The sequence below is a fragment of the Microtus oregoni genome, unplaced genomic scaffold (genome assembly GCF_018167655.1).
Source record: "Microtus oregoni isolate MIOR12 unplaced genomic scaffold, Mior012 000030F_ref0000283, whole genome shotgun sequence".
Classification (NCBI taxonomy): domain Eukaryota; kingdom Metazoa; phylum Chordata; class Mammalia; order Rodentia; family Cricetidae; genus Microtus; species Microtus oregoni.
In genome coordinates this window covers 29,322,931-29,347,536 of record NW_024543089.1, presented here as the reverse complement: position 1 = coordinate 29,347,536, position 24,606 = coordinate 29,322,931, and the positions used below count along the sequence as shown (strand labels likewise).

At 36.2% G+C, this 24,606-nt stretch overlaps 2 protein-coding genes across 2 annotated transcripts; one reads left to right on the top strand and one right to left on the bottom strand.

Moving 5' to 3' along the window:
- Positions 1-990: 990 nt before the first annotated feature.
- On the bottom strand, positions 991-1,911 carry LOC121465356 (olfactory receptor 5AC1-like). The gene has a single exon (XM_041678591.1). The coding sequence runs from the start codon at positions 1,909-1,911 to the stop codon at positions 991-993; it is 921 nt and encodes a 306-aa protein (XP_041534525.1).
- A 21,118-nt stretch (positions 1,912-23,029) lies between these two features.
- Positions 23,030-23,950, top strand: LOC121465364 (olfactory receptor 5AC1-like). Its single transcript, XM_041678599.1, has one exon. The coding sequence runs from the start codon at positions 23,030-23,032 to the stop codon at positions 23,948-23,950; it is 921 nt and encodes a 306-aa protein (XP_041534533.1).
- Positions 23,951-24,606: the final 656 nt, after the last annotated feature.

The window sequence follows — 24,606 nt, the reverse complement described above, 5'->3', positions numbered from 1 at the left end:
ACTTGTTAAATAAAAATGTAAGAATTTAAATAAGTTTAAAAGAATTATGTATTATTAAAATACTTTAAACTATTTTAGTTATTTAACTCTTAAAATTTTATAGCTTCAATAAATATGACAGAAATGATGACCTCTTAAAAGTACTGTTAAGCACATACATAGTCATTTGAGGGCCAGGGAGACAGATCAGTGGTTAAGAACCTTTGTTGTACAAGTATGTTGAAAAAACCTGGGTTTGAATCCCCTTCATACAAAAAGACCAAAACATAGTAGGGTCTGGAGACCAGAGGATGACTGGACCTTGATGGCCAGGACTCTGTCCCAAAGTGGAGTGAGAGATACTGACTCAAAATCACTAAGTTGGAAAATGAGAAATCTTCTGGCCTCCATGTATCACACACACACATACACACAGTCACACACACACATACACACACACACACACACTTTCTGTGGATAATGAGAAAAGTTAAGACATAGGATAAGACCTTCAATTAATACAAGACTTTCTGAGCAGCAAATATGGAATATAGGATTTCCTCTGATTATAACAAATAAACTTACACTTGCAGCTTTTAGTCATTAAATAAAAATGCATTAAAAGAAGTAGCATTTTTTGGAGAGCATAAATATATTTTAAGCAATGGATTTATACTAATAAAGGATTTCCTTAGAGAATATAAATTCAAGCTACTTCTAAAATTTATATATCTATAAAAACTATAATTTGCTTTTGTTACAAGCAGATTTAATTTGCTGAATTATTTTAATCTATCGGCGTGGGTTTAAAATAACAAAAATCGAGATCTACATTAAAAGTGTGCATTTATGATTTAGAAATCTGTAATATTTATATGACAATCACACAGACTAAAGATTACATGAAATATTTGTTATATAGCAGTATATTAGCTTGCTATATGTGACAATACCAAACTAGAAATTTTGATGTATTTAAAAGACAAACATTAAATTTTTTCTGAAAAGGATTTATGACTTTATGAGTTTTCTTAGAGCACCTAAAACTTCCTTATTTCTTAAACTGTAAATAAAGGGGTTCAACAGAGGAATCACAATGGTGTAGAACAGAGAATACATCTTATCCTTATATTTATTTGGCCCAGACCCAGGGCTCACGTACATGAAGAAGAGAGTGCCATAGAACAAGGAGACAGAGAGCAGGTGCGCACTGCAGGTGGAGAAGGCTTTGCTTCTGCCCCTCTCAGACTTTGTTTTCAGGATGGAAAAGAGGACACAGGCATAGGAGACCATGATACTCGTGAAGGTAATAGCTTGTATGACAGCAGAAAAAATGAACACAACTAATGCATTAATAGATGGGTCAGTACAAGAAAGTGTATAGAGTGGCAAGATCTCACAGTAGAAATGATCTATTATATTGGACCTGCAGAATGTTAATCTAAATAATAATCCTACGTGGATAAGTGGATGTAGAAAACCAGTTATATATGAGACACTTATCAGGCAAGTGTACACTCTATTGGACATCACCACAAGATAGAACAGAGGGTTACATATGGCAACATAGCGGTCATAAGCCATCATTACCAGAAGGAAACATTCTGTGGTAGCACTGGATCCAAAAACATAATATTGGGCCATGCATTCATGTAGGGAAATCATTTTATCATGGTCTAAGATGTTGACAAGCATCCTAGGAGTCACTGAGGATGAAGTACAGGCATCTGCAAAGGCTAAACTTCCAAGGAAAAAGTACATAGGAGTATGAAGATGTGGGTCCTTCCAGATGAGAAAAATTAAGCCAAGGTTGCCCACCATGGTAGTGATGTAGATGAAGAAAAACACCAGGAACAGGGGGACTTGCAGCTCTGGATTATCTGTAATTCCTCTGAGAACAAACTCAGTCAGCAGAGTCCTATTGACTTCCATAATATCCCCTCAGTCTGCCCACTGTAAAGAGATATAGATGAAAAATATGACAAGGTTCAAGAAAGGTGGAATTAATGTCAGTGTCACATTTTCTCTCTCAGATGCTCATTAATCCACCCATATAAGTATAGAATATTTCTGACTTTATGAATATACCTGACATACAAAGATTCTTAGAGTGATTTTGAGGTACAGTGAATTTTCATGGTGTGTTTTTATGAGAATTATTAAGTAATAACCTAAACATAGCAATAAGGTCCTAGAGTACTCTCATAGTCACTCTAAGTTGCACACTTATAAGGTTTTATGCACAAGTAAGAATGGAAAATATATAATACATATGTGCTTTAGTTGCTTTAAACAATAGTGATAGCAGTACAAAGTGTGTAATCAATTTCTCAACTGCTTCTTCATTATACTGAATAACAAAAGCAGAAAGAGCTTTAGTTTTGATAATATATATCATTAATTGTTTCCTAAAAGAAACAAAAATAATAATAAATAGAACTCTTTTTTCAAAAGATACTGTTAAATTTCTGCTATAAAACTCTATTTACCAGTCATTGGCTCATTTAAGAAACTAATTATTTGTTATCTTGTATGTTATGACACTATAACTCTTAGCTCATGACACAGAATTGATATTTGAGGTGATATAGCCAAGATGTTAAAATAAATCTTATAAGAGAAAGCACACATGCTAATACATACACTTGTAATTTGTTTGCATCTTATAAGATGCAAAATTAAAGATACAGCTGCAAACAAATCTTCTAATTCTGAAAAATATGCAGCTGAAAATGATTTTAAAAATTTAAATACACATGCTTCTATGAAGATTGCAACAATTCTCCAGTTGCTCCCATAATAGTACAAAGGGGGATATCAAAGTTAGAGTGTAATATTACAAAAGAAACCACAATTCTACAGCAAGTGAGTTCATCCAAACAAGGAATTCTGAATGCAATAAATAGTCTTTTATAGTGAAGAACATACCACTTGGTTCTCCAACACTAAGTAGTAAGCAATATATACATATATGTGTATGTGTGTGTATTACATAACATAGACTGGGAATGGTGTTTTTATAACTAGATATTTATAAATATGTTTATATTTATAAAACTAGGAATATTAATATATACATACATATTGAACAACAACAATTAAAAAAAGAAGCCATGAAATAGGAAGATGGCAGGAGTGGGGAGTATATGGGAAGGATTGGAAAAAGGAAGGGGAGAAATTGTATCATAATAATCTCAAAAATAAAATATATAGTAAAGAAATAAGCCACAAAAGGAAAAAGTTCCAGGGTCATCTTTATCTGTATTCCACTTAAGTGTTCAAATCATAAATTTTCTTTAAATAGAAAAGCAGAGAATGGGGACAGGAACACAATGAAGCACATTAATAGGAAATGTGTATGACAAAGATAAACAGTAAAATTTTTGAAACTTTCACAAACTATAAACTAGTGAGAAGGATAAGTTCCATTGAAACTTGAGGCTAGGCAGGGAGAATCCAAGTCAGTATTATTACAGTTTATAATTAAGTCAATGACACAGTATACATGACTATTATCATAAACTGTGCTTCATATTTTCCAGTCCTTGAGTTGCTTTTATGCAATAGAAGGTAATCATCAAGAAACAAGAACCCTGGGTATCTAACTCTCAGAATGCAAACAATTGTGGGATTCACAAACCCCAAGTTATTACAAAAAGAGCTGTCTGAATAACCTACCTACTTATGTTTTTGCTTCTATATCATATTGATAAGTCCTTTATAGCCTTAGCTAAATATTTCATAGCATAGTCTGAGACTGCCAAAATCTGAAGTTTTCAGAGTATGTGCTTTCTGATTGCCCCACCACAAACATACAAAATGAGTAGCTGAAAGGACAGTAATAAAAATAAAAGCCTAAAAGGAATAATCTTGAGACAGTAAGATTATATGGATGTGCTGAATTATTTTTTGTAAAACAAAGAAGTTATGTTGTAGAAATTATTTCTTCTCATTTTTGTTGACAATATGAAACACAAACTTTGGGGTTTGATTGAACATGACAGCATATTAACTGTTAGTTTGTGTTTCATATTGAACACATATTGATCTAATAATTATTCAATTTTCTACACTAAATCTCCAAAGGGCTCAGATTATCTTTACTTTGTACTTTCTGAGATATCTTTCAGCAGTGAAACTGACTCTTTAGATACCTTATTTTATACTTTTTATGTATTTCTAGGAATGTATCTAATCCATGAACCAGGTGAGGACAAACTGACTATTGTAAGATGTCACACACGTCTATGGTTCTCAGCAGATCTCAGTATATCTGCACCAGGAAGAATTGTAATGTCAGAGTCAGGATTCATTTGCTTAGTAAAATATCCAGCATATTGGTTCTGTGACATTAAATTACAGAGTTCTTTTTTAATTTAAAATCTTTGAGTCTCAATTATATCCCCAAATTACTGGGTTATGTACCCTAATCAAAGTCATAAATCTTGTTTTAAATTGTGGCTTCACCAAGAAGCATACCTTCTGCAATCTATAAGTCTAAGGTTTTTCACTGATGTAAATAAGCAATACAGCAAAAACACTAAGCATAGAGTTCTTCACACACCCTCATGACTGAGTTGAAATTCCTGCTCTACAAATACCTAAATGTGTAGGCATACAATTTAAGAGGACCAGACAAGATGTTTACAGGGTTTTTCCAATCAGTACTTCATGCTATTTAATTTTGTGGATAAATCCTCTCAACAGAAATATCCTTTGTATATTAGCAATTTTATGAAAAACTTAGTAGTAAAAGATTCTGCTTTAAAAATATTTGCATTCCAATAAAATACTGAATCCTCACCTAGCTCCTACAAGGAGATGCATGGATGTGGATGCCATGAGATATAAGTCATCATGAAGAACTTAAAGTAAAGAATACAGATAGCATAGGCAATTGTTCTCTTCATGTTAATTCTCCTTAAAAAGAATTTGAATTTAACATTTTTTTCATATCTTAACTGCTACTTGTGAGGTTAACAATAAAATTCCCTCAGTGCTGCTAAAATAATCCCAGTAGAATAACCATTCCCCAGAGAGCATGCAAAGAATTAAGAAGTCTATACAAGGAAACTATTATGAAAATTGTTTTCATATGCCCTCTTTCTTTTGAAAATCAAAACATTTCAACTTAATAAAACACATATTCCATTGAGATTCTTCTATTGTTTTAGATGTAACAGCTTTACAATTAAATTTATCTTATTATAAAACAACTGACAAGTGCTGAGGGATTATGGGGAAAAAAGAACCATCATTCACATTGATAAGATTGTGAATTTATCCAGTCTTTGTATAACTCTTTACATAATGTTTAAAATAAAAATGTTCCATCAGGGATTTTAATGCTCCCTCTGAGAGTCAAAGACCATCTAACAAAAACCACAACACCAATAAGAAATTTTCATTTGAGTAGTTAGTCACAGGTTTCAAAAAGTTTTTCAAAACACGGTTTCTAAAACCCTACATGATATTGATGTTGCCCTTCTTCTGCCCCAGAAATAGATGGTAAGGCCCTATCACTCGAAACACCATACCTGAGCTAGAGCTGTCCTAAAAAGCCTCCTTCCAAAAGGAGCCATGTAAGTTTCAAAATGAGGGAAGCAAATAACAGTCCTACCTGGCTATGGTACTTGTGAACCAGAACACAGAACAACATATCTTAAAAACCCTAAGCACACAGTGGTAGCATACATATCTTAGCAATGACAAACATTTTTCACTAATTGGACTTAAGACATACTCAACAATAAGGACACCATGCTTGATACTGGAAGCCTAGTTAAATACCCAGGATTAATAAAGTTATAGGAAGAACCTACAACTACCACTTTACTAAACCATTATAATACCGAATTAAAGTCTAAAATATTTGTTAGCATGAACACAGATAAGTGTAGCCTTCATCTGTCGTGAAGAAAACTTCTCTTTATAACAGACAGAGACCATTATAGCAAACCACAATGAATAAACATGCTCAGTAGTTGTTCCCCTGTACATGTTCCTGTGAAGTTCACTTTCTCAGGTCTGCTCTGGCCCAGGTCACTGGCTCAGTCCTGGTCTTCCAAAGTCTTTGGACTGGATCTGCTCCTGCTCCTATGGAACATGCTATCTCAGGCCCACTCTGGCCTAGGCAGCTGGTTAGAGCCAGCAGCTCCCACTATTCAGATCCTGAGCATATACCAGTCCAAATGAAACCACCAATCTTGTTTCATTTATTTCCTCAAAATCCCCTTATAGATCCCTGAAGCATCCATTAACTATCTCCTTTGAATATCTAAATACATCTATGTATTTGATACTGGCCCTTCACAGCTGTTAGAAATGTTATATCAGTTTCTAAAAATAACTTTAGTGATATGACTGCTTTCCTCCAAGGTATTAAAACTGATCTTTGTAGCTTTGCTTCCATAGTATAATAAGATACTTAATTATTACACACTTTTAAAGTCCAACAAAGAGGCACATTAAATATACAGTAGTTAAGACTTAGACTAAATCCAAGAGGCTCTGGTAGTTAACAAAAGTCAGTAACACCATAGTTCATGATTTAGTGAATGACATATTATACATGTTTATGAACATGAGATATAATTCACATGTTTGAACCTTTTGTTGATGATCTATGAGAGATAATTTCTGAAATAATAATGCTTATTTAAATAATTATCCATCATTTCTCTCAGTTCATTTCCTGACAAGAAATCTAAATATTAGTCATGAAAAAACATGAACATATGTTATTAAATTTTATTAAACGTGACTCTGTAGGTTGTTTTTGATAAGATGGCCATTTTTACTATGTTAATCCTACTGATCCATGAACATGAGCAGTCTTTCCATCTTATGATATCTTCTCCATTTTCCTTCCTCAAAGGCTTGAAGTTCTCACCATGTAGGTCTTTCACTTTTTTGGTTACAGTAATTCTAAGATATTTTTTATTATTTGTGGCTATTGTGAAGGGAGATGTTTCTCTGATTTTTTCTTAGCCCATTTATCATTTGCGTATTATAGAGCTACTGATATTTTTAAATTAATCTCATATCTAGACACATCACTGAGGGTGTTTATCAGCTATAAGAATTTCCTGGTAAAAAATTTGAGGTTGCTCGTGTATACTATCTAAAAAGAATAATACCACTTTGACTTCTTCCTTTAAAATTTGTATCCCCTTAATCTCTTTTTGTTTATCACTCTAGTTAGAACTTGGAGTACTATTATGAATAGATATATAGAGAGTGAGCAACCTTATCTTCTTCCTGTTTTTAGTGGAATTGCTTTGAGTTTCTCTCATTTTAACTTAAAGTTGACTATTGGTTTGCTATATGTTGTTTTTATTATATTCAGTGATGTACCTTGTATCTCTGATCTCTCCAAGACTTTTTATCGTGAAGAGGTGTTTGATGGGGTGAAATTTTGGGGTCAGGAAGAAATTGTGTTTGAGGGAAACTCCAATGAATCAACAAGGATGACCCTAGGTAAGACTCCTAGCCATAGTGAATAGGTACACTGAAGTGGCCATCTCCAGTGATCAGTTGGTGACTACTCCAATTGTCATCAGATAGCCTTCATCAAATGACTGATTGAAATAGATGATATATATATATATATATATATATATATATATATATATATATACACACACACACTGGGCCAAACTCAGGTAATACTGTTGAAGAGAGGGAGGGAGGATTTTATGAGCCAACAGGCATCAAGGTCATCACAAGGAAACCCATAGAAACAACCAACCTGAGATCATAGGAACTTACAAACTCTTGACCAATAGTTAGGAAGCCTATCTAGGCCCTCTAGATATGTGTGGCAGTTGTTTAGCTTGATCTACTTGTAAGACTTATAGTGGTGGGAGCAGGGTCTGTCTCTAATGCTTTGAGTGGATTCCATGAGCCTATTTCTTATACTGGGTTTTTTTTTTTGTAGTAATAAGGGCGGCGCGGCAGCGTCCCCAGCACCCCGGCTGCCTGGCTAGCTTATGCCCGAAATAACAACACACAAACTGTATTCATCTAATCACTGCTTGGCCCATTTCTATCTAGCCTCTTCTAGGCTAATTCTCACATATTAATTTAGCCCATTTCTAATCATCTGTGTAGCGCCCCTAGGTGCGTTTACCGGGAAGATTCTAGCCTATGTCCATCCTGGGTCGGAGCTTCATCGTGTGCGTCTGCCTGGGAGATGGGAGCATGGCATCTCTCTGAGGCGTCTGCTCCCGAAAGGAGAGCTGTGGAGTCTGAGCTCACTTCCTCTTCCTCCCAGCGTTCTGTTCTGTTTACTCCTCCCACCTATCTTCTAACCAATGAGGGCCAAGCAGTTTCTTTTTATTTAACTAATTACCTTCCTCCATCATTTCCCCTTTTTCGGTTTAAAAAAAAAAAAGGCTTTAACTTTAACATAGCAAAATTACATATAACAAAACAGTTATCAAGTAAAAGTTAAAATAATCTTTATCATAACTAAGGAAAACTATAACTAACTATTCTTTTTTTTCTTTTTTTTTTAATTTTTTTTATTGCGAAAAGAAGAAAAAAAAACATAAACAAAAAAACAAGTTTCCACCTCCTCCCAGCCTCCCATTTCCCTTCCCCTCCTCCCACCCTTCTCCCCCTCCTCCCACCCTTCTCCCCCTCCCCCCACTCCTCTCCCCCCCCTTCCCTCTCCAGTCCACAGAGCAGTCCGGGTTCCCTGCCCTGTGGTAAGTCCTAGGTCCTCCCCCCTCCGTCCATATCTAGGAAGGTGAACATCCAAACTGGCTAGGCTCCCACAAAGCCAGCACATTAAGTAGGATCAAAACCCCCTGCCATTGTCCTTGGTGTCTCATCAGCCCTCATTGTTCACCATGTTCAGAGAGTCCGGTTTTATCCCATGCTTTTTCGGTCACAGTCCAGCTGGCCTTGGTGAGCTCCCCGTAGATCAGCTCCACTGTCTCAGTGGGTGGATGCACGCCTCGTGGTCCCGAATTCTTTGCTCATGTTCTCCCTCCTTCTGCTCCTCCTTGGGACCTTGGGAGCTCAGTCCAGTGCTCCTGTGTGGGTCTCTGTCTCTATCTCTGTCCATCACCAGATGAAGATTCTATGAGGATATGCAAGATATTCGTCAGTATTGCTCTAGGATAGGGTCATTTCAGGTTCCCAATCCTCAGCTGCCCAAGGAACTAACTGGGAACCTCATCTTGGGCACTAGGGAGCCCCTCTAGGGTCAAGTCTCTTGCCCACCCTAAACTGGCTCCCTTAACTAAGAATTGTGGTTCCGTGCTCCCCTATCCACCTTTCCTTTATCCCAAATCTTCTGTTTCCCAGGTCCCCCCTCCTTCCCTTCTACCTCAAGAAACTAGACTTTAAAATGCTAATTAACCCAATTAAAAAATGGGGCACTGAACTGAACAGAGAATTCTCAACAGAAGAAGTTCAAATGGCCAAAAGACACTTAAGGTCGTGTTCAACTTCCTTAGCAATCAGGGAAATGCAAATAAAAACAACTTTGAGATATCGTCTTACACCTGTCAGAATGGCTAAAGTCAAAAACACCAAGGATAACCTTTGCTGGAGAGGCTGTGGAGGAACGGGTACCCTCATCCATTGCTGGTGGGAATGCAATCTTGTGCAACCACTGTGGAAGTCAGTGTTTCGGTTTCTCAGGAAATTCGGGATCAACTTACCCCTGGACCCAGCAATACCACTCTTGGGAATATACCCAAGAGATGCTTTATCAAATGACAAAAGCATTTGTTCAACTATGTTCATAGCAGTATTATTTGTAATAGCCAGAACCTGGAAACAACCTAGATGCCCTTCAATGGAAGAATGGATGAAGAAAGTATGGAATATATACACACTAGAGTACTACACTGCGGTAACTAACTATTCTTAACTCCATCAAAGACTCCAGAAAGATACAATACTACCTAAGCAAACAAGAAAAAAGCAACTTTTAAAACTCTAGAAATGACAGAGACATCTCGCTGCCTGGACAGTCACCCAAAGTTCCTCTGTACCGTTGGGGCATCCATCTTTAGCCTACAGGCCCATGGTATCCAGAGACATTTCCATGAAGCAGAACAGTTCAGTCACTATCTGTTGTGTCCTGCAGAATGTCTCGCAGACTCTTTCATGAATCAGGAACCCCAAAAGATCATCTCACCTTTAGGCAAGTTCAAGAGTCCTCTCTCTGCGGGTTCTCTGTGTCCAGTTTATGCAATAGTCCAGACAAGAACAGTTTCTTGCCCAAATGGCTATCAAACTCCATAACGAGCCTCTTCGATGCCCATCTTCCTCTTGAAGTAGATTGGTGCTGCCAGGAGCAGAGTGTCTCATTGTCATGAAAAGTCCTTAGTTATTAAAACATTTAAAATGCCATATTCTATAATCTTTGAAAGATATGAAGAATGCCTATCTAAGATATATCTGTGCACATCCAGAAAATATTAACTAACATGACTACAAACTTGACTATTATGATTATCTATTAACAAGCTATATATATATATATATATATTACATTTTAAGTGAACTACACAATCACAATATCTTAATCAATAGCAGAAATATGCATATACATATAACAAAATTGACCTTAAATCTCTATCAATAAAGCAAAATATATACTAATACAAATTATTCATATCTATATCATATCCCCCTTTAAATGTTAAAGAACGTTTATAAACCATATTTGGGAACATGGGCGCAGTTTTTTCTCTCCAAACTGCTTCCTGCTGAATGGAGGCGTCGTTAATTAGGTCTTTCATGGTATAACCTGTGTGCTAGTTTCATCTTAGTTGGAAGCTGAGCGAAGCAATTTTCTGAAGATGTTCACTGCAACCCTTCAGGAGGGTGTGGTCCATCATACCATATCGGAATAGAAGAAATGAACAGGGTCTCATCCTCTGTGAAAACAAAATAAGAAACTCCTTTCCAAAGCATCATGTCCTTAGATCCAAATTTCAAAGTCAAGGCATCAAAATATCTATGTTGGATTAGTTCAGAAGCATTCATAAATAAATATCTTTCATCAGCTGTTGCTCTTTCCTCAGCATTCAAATAATTTAAAGAGAGCATAATAGCCTACAGTATCAAAATTCTCTGTGTATTTTCCATCTTTGTGCAGCTTTGTTTTAACCTCTATTTTGTTTATTTTTACTTTTAACTTTTTGCTTTTTGAGACAGGTTTTCTGTATGTTTGACCTGAAGTAACTCTGTAGACCAGGCTGTCCTTGAACTCTCAGAGATCCGCCTGTCTCTGCCTCCCAGGCATTGGGTTAAAGGTGTACACTAGGACACCTTGAACTCACAGAGAACTGTTTGTCTCTGCCTCTAGGCACTGCGATTAAAGGTGTGTGCTACCACACCTTGAAGTCACAGAGGTCAATCTCCCTCTGCCTTTCAAGTGTTGGGATTAAAGGTGTGTACTACCACACACAACAACTCTCTTCCTTTTTTTGTTTTAAGAACTTCAACTTTTAGTCTGCATATATTTTTAACACACTTTAAACCATTCAGAAATTTTTCAGGATGGATGTAGGCTAGAATCTTCCCAGTAAGACCGGTGCTCACAGATTATTAGAGATGGGTTGATTGGGATATCAGAATTAGCCAGTAAGGGCTAGAGCTAAAGGGCCATGCAGTGTTTAAATGAATACAATTTGTGTGTTGTTATTTCTGAGCATAAGCTAGCAGGCAGCTGGGGTGTTGGGGACGCAGCCCCGCCGCCCTTATCACTACATTTTTTTGCCCAGCCTTGATACAAGGAGAGGGGCTTAGTTCCACCTCAAATTGATATTCCATTATTTGTTGACATTCATGGGAGACCTGCCCCTTTCTGAAACAGAGGAGGAGTGAATTAGGAGAAGGCATAAGAAACAGGGGAATAAATGGGAGAGAGGAGGGAGGGAAAAATTCACTCAGGATATAAAGTAAATTAATAAATTTAATTAATAAAATTAAACATAAAAATTTATATTAAATGTTTGGAAACACTCATATTGCATGTTTGGAACTTTGCATTTTTGCCCCACCTGGCTCTAGCTCTTTTTATTCTCTCTTTTTTCTTTTAACTTTGGAATTATATGTAATTATATCATTTCTTCTTTCCCTTCCTCCCTTCAAACCTTCCTACATACCGTTCCTTGCTCTTATTCAAATTCTTGACCTTTTTTCTTCACTATTTGATATAAATGGGGAAGATCATTTTACCCCCTCTCATCATACTTTATCAACCTATACTTGCCTGTAATTTGCATATAATTCACTATTTTCCTACATTGGCCTCATGGTCTTACCTTCATCATTTTTGGAATGTATGTTGTTGCTGTCCTTGCTTGGTTCATGTTTTGACAGCAATGTTGGTGAGACTTTATGGGTGTAGCTTCTGACATTACTTGGAGACACAGTTTCACAGAACACTCCCTGATACTCTACCTCTTACAGTCTTTTGTTCCTCTTTTCCACATGTTCCCTGAGCCATAGGTGCAGATATGTTTTATGGATTTATTGGCTGGGCACTGAGCCAGTGACCTGGGCCAGAGCAGACCTGAGACAGTGAACTCCACAGGAACATGTACAGGGGACAACCACTGAGCAAGTGAGACAGAGACCTCTGAGGGTCCAGATGTGAATCTGGGTCCTTCAAGGGAGTAGACCTAAAACAGGACCCCTGTGGGTTTAGGTGTTAGTCTATGATCTCCAAGGAACTAGGTCTGAGCCAGGACCTCAACACATCTGGGCATGAATCTGGGACCTCCGAGAAAGTAGGCCTGAGTCAGTACTTCTTTGGGTCTGGGCATTGGTCTGGGACATCAAAAGGAATAGGAAGGAACCAGAAACCTCTGCAGATCTGAGAGTAAGTCTTGGGACCTCTGAGGGTGTAAGCCTGAGCCAGATCCTCTGCTGGTCTAGATGCACATGAGCCTGGGAACTCCAAAGTAGAAGATTGGAGCCAGAGTCCTTTACAGAACCAACCCCAAGACAGGAACCTCTGCAAGAACAGATCCAGAACAAGGATATTTACTGGAACAGGTCTGAGCCAACAACATAGACCTTAGGTCCGAGACAGCAAACCCCAAGAAAGTGAAGCAAAGCCTGGGAGCACTGATTGACCTCCAGGAACACAGAGTTACAAAAGGGGTAACTGAAACTGTGGCACTGACTGTACCACAAGGAACAACCATCTGAGCTTAGAGTCACTGGCACCTAGAAGATTAATCAAAAGAATCTTAGAGAGCCCCAACCACACCTATTGGAACTGAGTGACCTCCAGGAACACAGAGTGACCAAAAGGGTAACTGGAACTGTGGCACTGACTGTACCACAGGAACAACCATCTGAGCTTAGAGTCACTGGCACCTAGAAGATTAATCAAAAGAATCTTAGAGAGCCCCAACCACACCTATTAGAAGAAAAGATGAGTAGAAAAAGTAAGAACATATGCAACACCACTAAGAACAACATGGCAGCAGTAAAACTTAAAACCCCTATAATAGCAAGACTTTGCTCATTTCAAATTTAGAATGATTTTTTTAAAATGACTTTTTCTCAGATGATTAGGAAACAAAGTAATACCAAGTCAGTTCAATAATATCACCCTGTTGGTTTCTGAAGCAAATATAGGTTGTAAAACCATGCTTTTAGTAGTTTGAAATTTCATGCATGGCTCTCTGAAAGGAGAAAAAAATGTCTTACTATTGTTTGGTTTATGATGAGATCATCAGGATTTCAGAAGGTCAAAACACTTATCCACCAAAAAACACACACTGTTGTTTATATGTATGTAGATATCACTCATATAAGATGGTAATTGAAAGAACTGCAGATGATCAAATGTTCCTACTGGAGAAATAGTTGCCCAGGGGTTCCTTTGATAATATTTCTGACATTCTGGTTTGATGAAGTCAGATACTGGCCATGAAAGAACTATCACCCTACCAATATAGTTTATTATCTATATCAATTTATCTTAACAACGAGAAGTTGATAAATGCAAGGTTTTCACAAAGAATATTTTAAATCCTTTGACAATATCTACTTTGAACTTATTGTTGTCACTCTGGTTCTTCCTCTTGGAATAAATATCTTATAATATATTCTGTAACATATATCAGAATACACACACACACACATATATATATATAATCAGGTGACCACAGTTGAGACTGTCAATTTGAGAATTTTAAAGAGACTATGAATATTTTAAAGATTTTGGAAGTCTTTTTCTTCAAAATGCTTTTTTAAATTTTTCCTTTATTGAAGATAGATCTGTTTCTCATAGGCTATATCCTAATTGTAGTTTTCCTTCCATCTACTCCTCCCAGATCTTCCTCACCTCCCCTTCCATATAAATCCACTCCCTTTTGGTCTCTCATTAAAACAGAACAGATCTATGTGTGTCTTTCTTAGGGTCCTTATTGTTGTCTAGGTTCTTTGGGATTGTAATTTGTGGGCTGGTTTTCTTTGCTTTATGTTTAAAAACCACATATGAGTGAGGACATGTAAAAATTGTCTTCCTGTTGTCTTAGTTACCTCACTCAAAATGTATTTTCATGAGCCACATGTATTTGAAAATATTGTAACATTTCATAATTTATAAAGTTGCCTGAAATTTTCCTGAAATTTGAAAAATTATGGTTGCATTTTTTCAGTGCAAAGTGATGTCTTGATACATGAATGCTGTATATCATGGTTATCTATCTATCTAATTATCTCACTGAAAACTTCAGTTAAAATGATTCCTCAGTCTGTCAACTCTCCAGGATCTTGTAACTACATGTCTACTCTTCTGTTTGTCCACTGTTTTAGATTCTTCATTTAAATGAAATTATGAAGTACTGGGCCTTCTGGTCCTATTCAATTTTATTTGACATTTCTTCCAGGTTCATCTGTGGTTATTAAAATTACAGATTTTCCAACTCTTTAATAGTGGCCTATTCACCTCATTTAGCTTGTCAATCTACCCATTAATGAGCAGGTAAGGTACTTCAATACACTGGTCATTGCAAAAGACACTGCAGTGGACATGACAGTGAATACATTTCTTCAAGGTGCTGATCTAGTAGATCTACTTGTTTTGGGAACTGATTTCATACTTTTTGGAACATATAAACTTGCATATTTTGCATCTAATATATTGATCAAATAAATATTCTTAACCTCAATTTCCCCACTAACAAAGTAAAGTTACTAATATGTGTCTACAATATTTCCAGAGTGGGGGAAATGGGAGCATGAAAGTGAAGCACTTGTCATTGTTGTCATGATAAACACACACTTAATGATGGCTTGAATTGTATTGGTGCCTGTTTGACTTATTCAGAAGTGAAGCTGCCCATCTCTTTTACAAGGGAATAGAGTTGAAGAGAGAAAAAAAATGAGATATGTTCTATTCACTGGAAACTTAATTTAACTCTATATGCACAAATAAAACCTTTTACACATAGTTAATTCCATCTCTAAGGTGACATGGTAAAAACAAAGTTATTTAGATGGAGGAAATTAAGGAAAAATACTAGCAGAGGTAGGCCATTTTAAAGAAATCACTATATATTTTTTTTATTGAAAAAATTTCTGCCTCCTCCCGGCCTCCCATTTCCCTCCCCCTCCCCTTACTCCTCTTCCCCTCCCCCTACTTCTCTCCCCCTCCTTCTCCAGTCCAAAGAGCAGTCAGTGTTCCCTGCCCTGTGGCAAGTCCAAGGTCCCCCCCCATCCAGGTCTAGGAAGGTGAGCATCCAAACAAGCTAGGCTCCCACAAAGCCAGTGCATGCAGTAGGATCAAAATTATTATAGCATTTCACATCTGAGTGCATCAGACGCAACATTAAGCCACAGACATTTGCTTCCTAAATACAATACAACTTTAAAGTCTGGTCAGGTTAACACTATGTCATCTTTTCTGGTGTTTACAACTTATCTTTTACAACATTGCACTAGAGTCTTTTTTTTTCAAGATTCTCTATTTTCAGTAAGAGGGCTTTACTTTTGTTCTAGTTGCTCCAGCAGAGTACACTAGACTATCAACTTCAGAGAGAAAGGACTGCTGAAATTTCTTTGGACCACCAGCAACTAATAATCACATAAAGACTTCTTATTAAGTATGAAAGCTTGGCTTTCCCTTAGGCTTGTTCCCCCATAACTCCTATATGTTAAGTTAACCTGTTTATATTAATCCATGTTCTGCCAGGTGGCTTATTTCCTCTTCTCCATATTGTATGTTCAATTTCCTCTGCATCATGCTGGTGAATCCCCACTACAGATTCTTCCCCTGGGTTCTTTGCTCTCCCTGTAAGTCCCACCTATCCTCTCTTGCCTGGTTATCAGCCATTCAGTTCTTTCTTAGAACAATCAGAAGATGCTTTAAGAAGGTGAGGTAAAACATTGAGGTACTTCATAGTTTACAAAAATATTATCCCACAGCATTTTCCCCTTTTGTCTAAATAAAAAGGAAAGATTTTAATGCTACCACAGTAAAAATATATACAATACAAACAATTATCAAGTAAGAGTTGCGTTCCCAATGTCCAGTCCATTTGTATTTGGCAAATTCAGAAAAAAAACTCTATTATCTATCCTATCTTGGTGATTCCAATGGTCTATAACTAAACCATTTTTTAATCATAACTTGTTACCTACCTAAAAATAATCCTTTTAGAAGTTAAAATATTTTCCTTGATATAAACCACTTAAACTTTTATATTTCTCAACCCTATAAACTTTATATCTCTCTGTAAGTTTCTTTTCTGAATTTGGTTACAAGGAAAACTAAAACTGTTAATAATTTAGTCTTTACCCCAATAGAAACCAGAGAAGGGCCAGGCGGTGGTGGCATATGCCTTTAATCCCAGCACTCAAGAGGCAGAGGCAGGCAGATCTCTGTGAGTTCGAGGCCAGCCTGGTCTACAAGAGCTAGTTCCAGGACAGGAACCAAAAAAAAAAAAAAACGGAGAAACCCTGTCTCAAAAAATCAAAAAAAAAAAGAAAGAAAGAAAGAAAGAAAGAAAAGAAGCCAGAGAAGGATAAAATACTACCTGAGTAAACAGGAAGGCAAAACAAGCAACTTCCAAACCTATTTAAATAGCAGAGATATCTGGTTGCCTAGAAAGTCACCTAAAGTTCCTCTGCAACATTATGGCATCCATTTTCAGTCTATAAACCTAAAATACCTAATAGACTTTTCTTTACAGCATAAATTTTGAAAAACTGGCCTACTTATCAAAGTTTAAAAAACTTGTCAAAGTTTAACAGTTGACTACCTTTGTTCCCTCTTATCCAATTTGGAGAGCATATGGTCAGCAGCTGAGGCATGGAGAGTTCTTTTCCAGTGGCTAGCTTTGCCACATCGAAAGCAAGCTCCATATGGAGGGTATCCAATGCCCAAAATCTTCTCTGAAATAGCTTGGTGTTGCCAGTAGCAGACATATCTCACTGTCATGAAAAAATTTATTATTAAAACATTAAATGCCATATTCTGTAAATCCCTAAGGTGTTTGAAAATAATCTATATATCTGAAACATATCTCTGTTTAACCTTGAAAACAAATCTAACATGAATACAACTTTGATTGTTATAGATAAGTAACTACTAACCTGCATTTCTTAATTATCCTAAATAGTTTATAATAATTGCTTTCAAGGAGTAGAACCTTATGCTGAATTTTAAATTAGCTAAATAAGTACAATATCCTAAACAAAGTAGATAGATGATAGATAGATAGATAGATAGATAGATAGATAGATAGATAGATAGATAGATGATAGATAGAATGGTATAACAAAAATAACCTTAAATTTGTATCAATATACAAAATTCCACATCAATGTAAAATATTTGAGACTAGTAGTTGCTTTTTAGTTTAAAGGTAGATTTACTAATCTACCCTTTTATTCCATCATTCCTATATCCCTAAGCCATTTTTTCACTAGATAGAAGAGAAGGAAATAAAGCCCTTAATGTAGCCTTCATTGTTTAGTTTCTGCCCTGACTATGACCAATAACAACTTGCACCTACCCCCCACAACAATAACAAATGTTCACCACCTGCTGAATAACCAAAAGCCACCCACCACAGCTTTGGGAAATGTGGGTACCATGTTCTTAAAATTATTTCCTGCTGTCTGTAGGCAAGTGCATCTTTTGGGAGCCCTGAGAAAACTGGAATAATGTTAAAGGCCAGGGAGAGCTGTCTCATTTGTTGTGTGGTCTGTGTGTGATGGGAAATGCAGGGCTTAACTGAAATCCTGGCTGAAGTAGTCTATGAGACTGGACCATCTTGTCTAGCCACTATGAAGTTGTTCTAGATGCAGCATTTTTAGGAAACTGCAACAGATGTATTCTGAGAGGATGGATAAGCTGGCTACTTCTCCTCACTGATGTCTGGTCCTCTTTATTTTCCAAAACATACACAAACTTTTAAAGGTAACATACAGATGTACATTAATACAATCATGGAATGTGTGGTATGCACAAATCAGCTAAAGATGACTTTCTGTTTTGTGACTGAACTGGCATAAGACATCTCTCAACTTTATAAAGCAATTTGGACTATATAACCAAATTGTAATATAAATCTCTAATCATGTCATTGGAAAGAATGATATTCAATAAGCCATAAGGACTTTGTAGCCAACAAGATGAATCATGTCTCATCCAGTCTTAGAGTTGTTCCCATATACAGCCATCAGTATCTATGTCACCTGTCTTGTAGTTTTTCCTGGCTTCTTACTTCATATCTGCAGCCAAGTTAGAAAGTCAGTACCTCTAAAAAATACTCTTAATGGAATGTATGTTTTATTATCATTATGTTGTAATGCTTTTGTTTTCAAACAAAAGAAAACATGGAAACAATTGTTATAATAGGTTTGTTAGAAGTGACTTCTTAATTTTTGAATACTGTCAGGAGACTGGTTATTCTACTGGGATTCTGTTAGTATTAAAGGAATTTCAGTGTTGACCTCACAAGCATCATTTAAGATGTGAAAAAAAAATCATTCCATCCAAATGCTTTTAAAGGAGAATTGACATGAAGAGAAAAATTTCCTATGCTGTCTTAATGCTTCACCATAAGCGTTCTTCATGATGATGTATATCTCATCGTATCCATATGAGTATGTCTTCATGTAGACATTAGGTAAGATAGAGTATTTTATTTGAATGAAATTATTTTTTAAAGTAGAATATCTCAATACTAAGTGTCTTTTCATAAAAGTGCTAATATGCTAAGATATTTGGTGAGGGGATCTGTGGAATACCAAATAAAATAGAAAGCAGAACTGATTGTGAAAAACTCTGAAATATCTTGTCTGGTCCTCTTAATCCTTATGCATACACTTAGGTATTTGTACCACAGGAATTTGAATCTAATCATATAAATGTGTGAACTCTGTGCTTAGTTTTTTGCTGTGCTGCTTATTGACATCAATGAAAAACCATGGATTAAGATTGATGAGGGTATGCTTATTGATGAAGACAAAACTTTATAGAAAAAATAAAACAAGATTCACAAGCTGTAATACTGCAGATAAAACAGTTGTTTAGATTTGGTAACTGAGGATCAAAGATTTTGAAATTAAATGTGTGTGTGTGTGTGTGTGTGTGCGCGCGCGCACATGCATGCTCCTGTAAGATAAGAATATAGAACCAATATCCTGGATATTTTACTAAGTAAATGTTTTCTGGCACTGACATTTCAAACCGTCCTGTCGCAGGAAGACTTGCCCAACTGCCGAGAACCATATAAGTGTGTGAGATCTTTGAATACTGAGTACTGTACTCACCTGGATCATGCTTTAGATATCATTCCTAGAAATATGTAGAATACTCTTGTATCTTAAGAGCCACTTTCACTGCAGATACTAAATAAGGATAATCTGATGCCTCTGCAGATTTAGTGTAGAATACCAAATAATTATTAGACTCACAGTAATCTTCTCTGTTAGTTATTATGTTATGTTGTCTAGTCAAAGCCCAAAGATTTTGTTTCATATTCTCAACAAAAATGGAAAGGAATAATTTCTATAATATAACAATATTACTTTTTTGTTTCAGAAAAAAATCCTTTAGTACATCCATATACTTTACTGTCTCAAGATTATTCTTTGCAGGCTTTTTTAAACTAACTCTCAGTTTTCCATAGTAGGGTTGGGTAATTGGAAAACGCATGCTTTGAGAAAATCAGCTTTTGGTAGTCACAAACTGAAGTGTGGAATATTTACCTAAGTACATAAAGAATTTACCAATATAATATAGAGGCAAAAACATAGGTGTGTTTCAGCAATATAAGAAATTGAATAGCTGAAGCATAGTTTATGATCATAATCATGCATAATGTGTCATTGACTAAATGTTTAACGGACAATGTTGACTTGGATTCACCTCCTCAAGCCCAAATTTTGCAGAATCTATCCTTCTTACTATTTTCCAGTTTGTGAAACTTTCAAGCATATTTTGAGAATTTACTTTGCTTTATGAATCTTTGTCAAGGATATTTTGTGTTAATTTGAATTATCATGTTCTCCTCAACTGATTTTCTCTTTAAAAAAAACTTGTAATTTGAACACTTAAGTAGAATCCAGATAATGATGACACTGCTAATTTTTGCTTATTGTGACTATTTTCAATGTAATTTTATTTTTGAGATTCTTTTTTTACAGTGATGTATTTCTCTTTTTTTGTTTATTTTATTTTTCTTAGTTGTTGTAAAAAAAATTTCTGCCTCCTCACCGTTTCTCATTTCCCTCCCCCTCCTAGCACACATCGCCCCCTCCCCCCACTCCCCTCCCCCACTCCCCCTCCTCACCACTCCATTCCCCCTCCCTCTCGAATGAAGAGCAGTCCAGATTCCCTGCCCTGCGGGAAGTCCAAGGTCCTCCCACTTCTATCCAGGACCAGGAAGGTGAGCATCCAAACAGGCTAGGCTCCCACAAAGCCAATTCATGTATTAGGATCGAAACCTAGTGCCTTTGTCCTTGGCTTCTCATCAGCCTTCATTATCCACCACGTTCAGAAAGTCCAGTTTCATCCCATGCTTATTCATTCCCAGTCCCGCTGGCCTTGGTGAGCTCCCAATAGATCAGCTCCACCGTATCAGTGGGTGGGTACACCCCTCATGGTCCTGACTTCCTTGCTCATGTTCTCCCTCCTTCTGCTCCTCATTTGGATCTTAAGAGCTCAGTCCGGTGCTCCAATTTGGGTCTCTGTCTCTATCTCGATCCATCGCCAGATGAAGGTTTTAAGGTGATATGCAAGATATTCATCAGTATGGCTATAGAATAGGGTCATTTCAGGCTCCCTCTCCTCAGTTGCTCAAGGTACTAGCTGGGGACATCTCCCTGGACACCTGCGAGCCACTCTAGAGTCAAGTCTCTTGCCAACCCTAAGATGGCCCCTTAATTAGGATATATATTTCTCTGCTCCCGTGTCCACCCTTCCTTTATCCCAACCATCCCATTCCCCCAAGCTCCCCCCATTCTCCCCTTCTCACGTTTCTCACCCCATTTCCCCTTAGCCCCAAGGATACCAGAAAATGGAAGGATCTCCCTTGCTCCTGGATTGGGAGGATCAACATAGTAAAAATGGCAATTCTACCAAGGGCAATTTATAGATTCAATGCAATCCCCATTAAAATCCGATCGAAATTCTTCACAGATCTTGAGAGGACATTAATCAACTTTATATGGAAAAACAAAAAACCCAGGATAGCCAAAACAATCTTATACAATAAAGGAACTTCTGGAGGCATTGCCATCCTGACTTCAAACTCTGTTACAGAGCTACAGTATTGAAAACAGCTTGGTATTGGCATAAAAACAGAGAAGTCGATCAATGGAATGGAGTATTTTTGAGATTCTTATATAATTACATAATTCCCTCATCTCTATCCATCTCTTCCCATACACTCTATACCACTGCTCTCTTTCAAATTTATGCCTTCTTTTTCTTTAATTGTTTTATGCACATATATGTGTATATACACTTACATACATGTATGTGTTCCCATTTTCATCAAAACAACCTTCTAAATCTGTATAATGTTATTTTTGTATATGTGTTCAGGGCTGAACAATTAGTTTTGGGTAACCAACTGGTATGTTCTTCCCTTTATTCCTTATTTTTTCCCTTATTTTCATGAACTTATTTGTTGCAGAGTTGTGGCTTCTTTTGTAAAGTTATATTCTAACCTTGAAAACTCCCTTTGTATACTATAGGAATAACTGTACAATTGTCACAATCTCCTTAGAAGCATGTGTAATCAAACTATTAAAAGGCCTTATCAGCTGCATTCTCTTTGGAGTTGAAAAGTGTATGTACAGTACTTGTATTGATCTGTAATATGCAGCAAATAACTTGAGTGTGTGAACATGTATGTTTTCTCTTATAGTTATTTTAACATCTTGAGCATATCACATGTTATCAATTCTATGTCATAAGTATTATAGTATCACAATGTAGAAGATACAAAATAGTTTCCTAAATGAACTAAAAATTTCTCAGTAAAATTTTCTTGAAAAAATATTTATTTGAAATAAGAGTTGAAATTATTTTTTTTATCTTTTTGTTTGTCTTAGATAAAATTAATTATTAAAAATATATTTTTAAAACTAAACTTTCTGCTTTTGTTCTTCAGTATAAAGAAGGTAAGAAACATTTGAGATATTTATTATGCAGCTTTGTACTTTTATCAGTATTGTTAAAGTAGCTTTACTGGATAAGCATTAATTATTTTTCATTCTTTCTTGTGTATAAACATTACAACTATCTATGGAACTTGAGTAACTATGATGATACACTAAGACCTTATTGGTGTCTTTAGGCTATTCCTTAATATTTCTCATACAAGCATACCATTAAAATTCACTTTATCTCAAAAATAATTCTAAGAAGCATCATATGTTAGGTGTATTTGTAAAATAAGAAATATTTTATACTTATATGGGTTGATTAATGAGCATCTGAGAGAGAAAATGTGACTCTGACATCAATTACACCTTGCTTGAATTTTGGTCATAATTTCTTCATCTAAATTTATTTGCAATAGCAGCCTAAGGGGATATTATGGAAGTCAACAAGACCCTGCTGACTGAGTTTGTCCTCAGAGGAATAACAGATAATCCAGAGCTGCAAGTCCCTCTATTCCTGGTGTTCTTCTTCATCTATGTCATCACCATGGTGGGCAACCTTGGCTTAATCTTTCTCATCTGGAAGGATCCCCATCTTCATACTCCTATGTACTTTTTCCTTGGAAGTTTAGCCTTTGCAGATGCCTGTACTTCATCCTCGGTGACTCCTAGGATGCTTGTCAACATCTTAGACCATGATAAAATGATTTCCCTTCATGAATGCATGGCCCAATACTATGCTTTTGGATTCAGTGCCACCACAGAATGTTTTCTTCTGGTAATGATGGCTTATGACCGCTATGTTGCCATATGTAACCCTCTGTTCTATCTTGTGGTGATGTCCAATAGAGTGTGCACTTGCCTGATAGGTGTTTCATATATAATTGGTTTTCTGCATCCACTTATCCACGTAGGATTATTATTTAGATTAACATTCTGCAGGTCCAATATAATAGATCATTTCTACTGTGAGATCTTGCCACTCTATACACTTTCTTGTACTGACCCATCTATTAATGCATTAGTTGTGTTCATTTTTTCTGCTGTCATACAAGCTATTACCTTCACGAGTATCATGGTCTCCTATGCCTGTGTCCTCTTTTCCATCCTGAAAACAAAGTCTGAGAGGGGCAGAAGCAAAGCCTTCTCCACCTGCAGTGCCCACCTGCTCTCTGTCTCCTTGTTCTATGGCACTCTCTTCTTCATGTACGTGAGCCCTGGGTCTGGACCAAATAAATATAAGGATAAGATGTATTCTCTGTTCTACACCATTGTGATTCCTCTGTTGAACCCCTTTATTTACAGTTTAAGAAATAAGGAAGTTTTAGGTGCTCTGAGAAAACTCATAAAGTCATAAATGATTTTCTGAGAAATACTTGGTGTTTATTTTTAAAAATAAATCAAAATTTCTAGTCTTGTATTGTCACACATAGCATGCTAATATACTGTTAAATAATGAAATCTTTATGTAAACATAGTCTGTGCTATTGTCAGAAATATTATAGATTTCTAAATCATTAATGCATTCTTAAATGTAGATTTTCATTATTTGTTATTTTAAATCCATGCAGATAAATTAAAATTAATTCAACAAATTAAATCTTGTAACATAAGCAAACTGTGGTGTTTACAGTTATATAAATTTAATAGTGGTTTGAATTTATATTCCCTAAGGAAATCTTTTTTTTATAAATCCCTTCTTTAAAATATGTTTGTACTCTTCAAAAATATGTTTCACTACTTTTAATGCATTTCTATTTAATGGCTAAAAGTTGCAAATTTATGTTTATTTGTAATAATAACAAGAAAACTTATATTCCATATTTTCTCTACAGAGATTTTTGGTTCTAAGTGAAGGTCTTACCTTATGTAGTAACTTCTTGTAGAGGGCTGCATTGTGCAGTGCCATGAGGGTGGTGCTCCTTTCTGCCCATCACCCCCTTTTGGGAATGTGCTGTAAATCACATACTATTCCCATATATGGCTAAGGCTGATAAGGTGGTCTAAGTTACA

Excerpts from the sequence above, each read along its gene's own strand:
- LOC121465356 (XM_041678591.1), bottom strand. The coding sequence starts at position 1,911 with ATGGAAGTCAATAGGACTCTGCTGACTGAGTTTGTTCTCAGAGGAATT.
- LOC121465364 (XM_041678599.1), top strand. The coding sequence starts at position 23,030 with ATGGAAGTCAACAAGACCCTGCTGACTGAGTTTGTCCTCAGAGGAATA.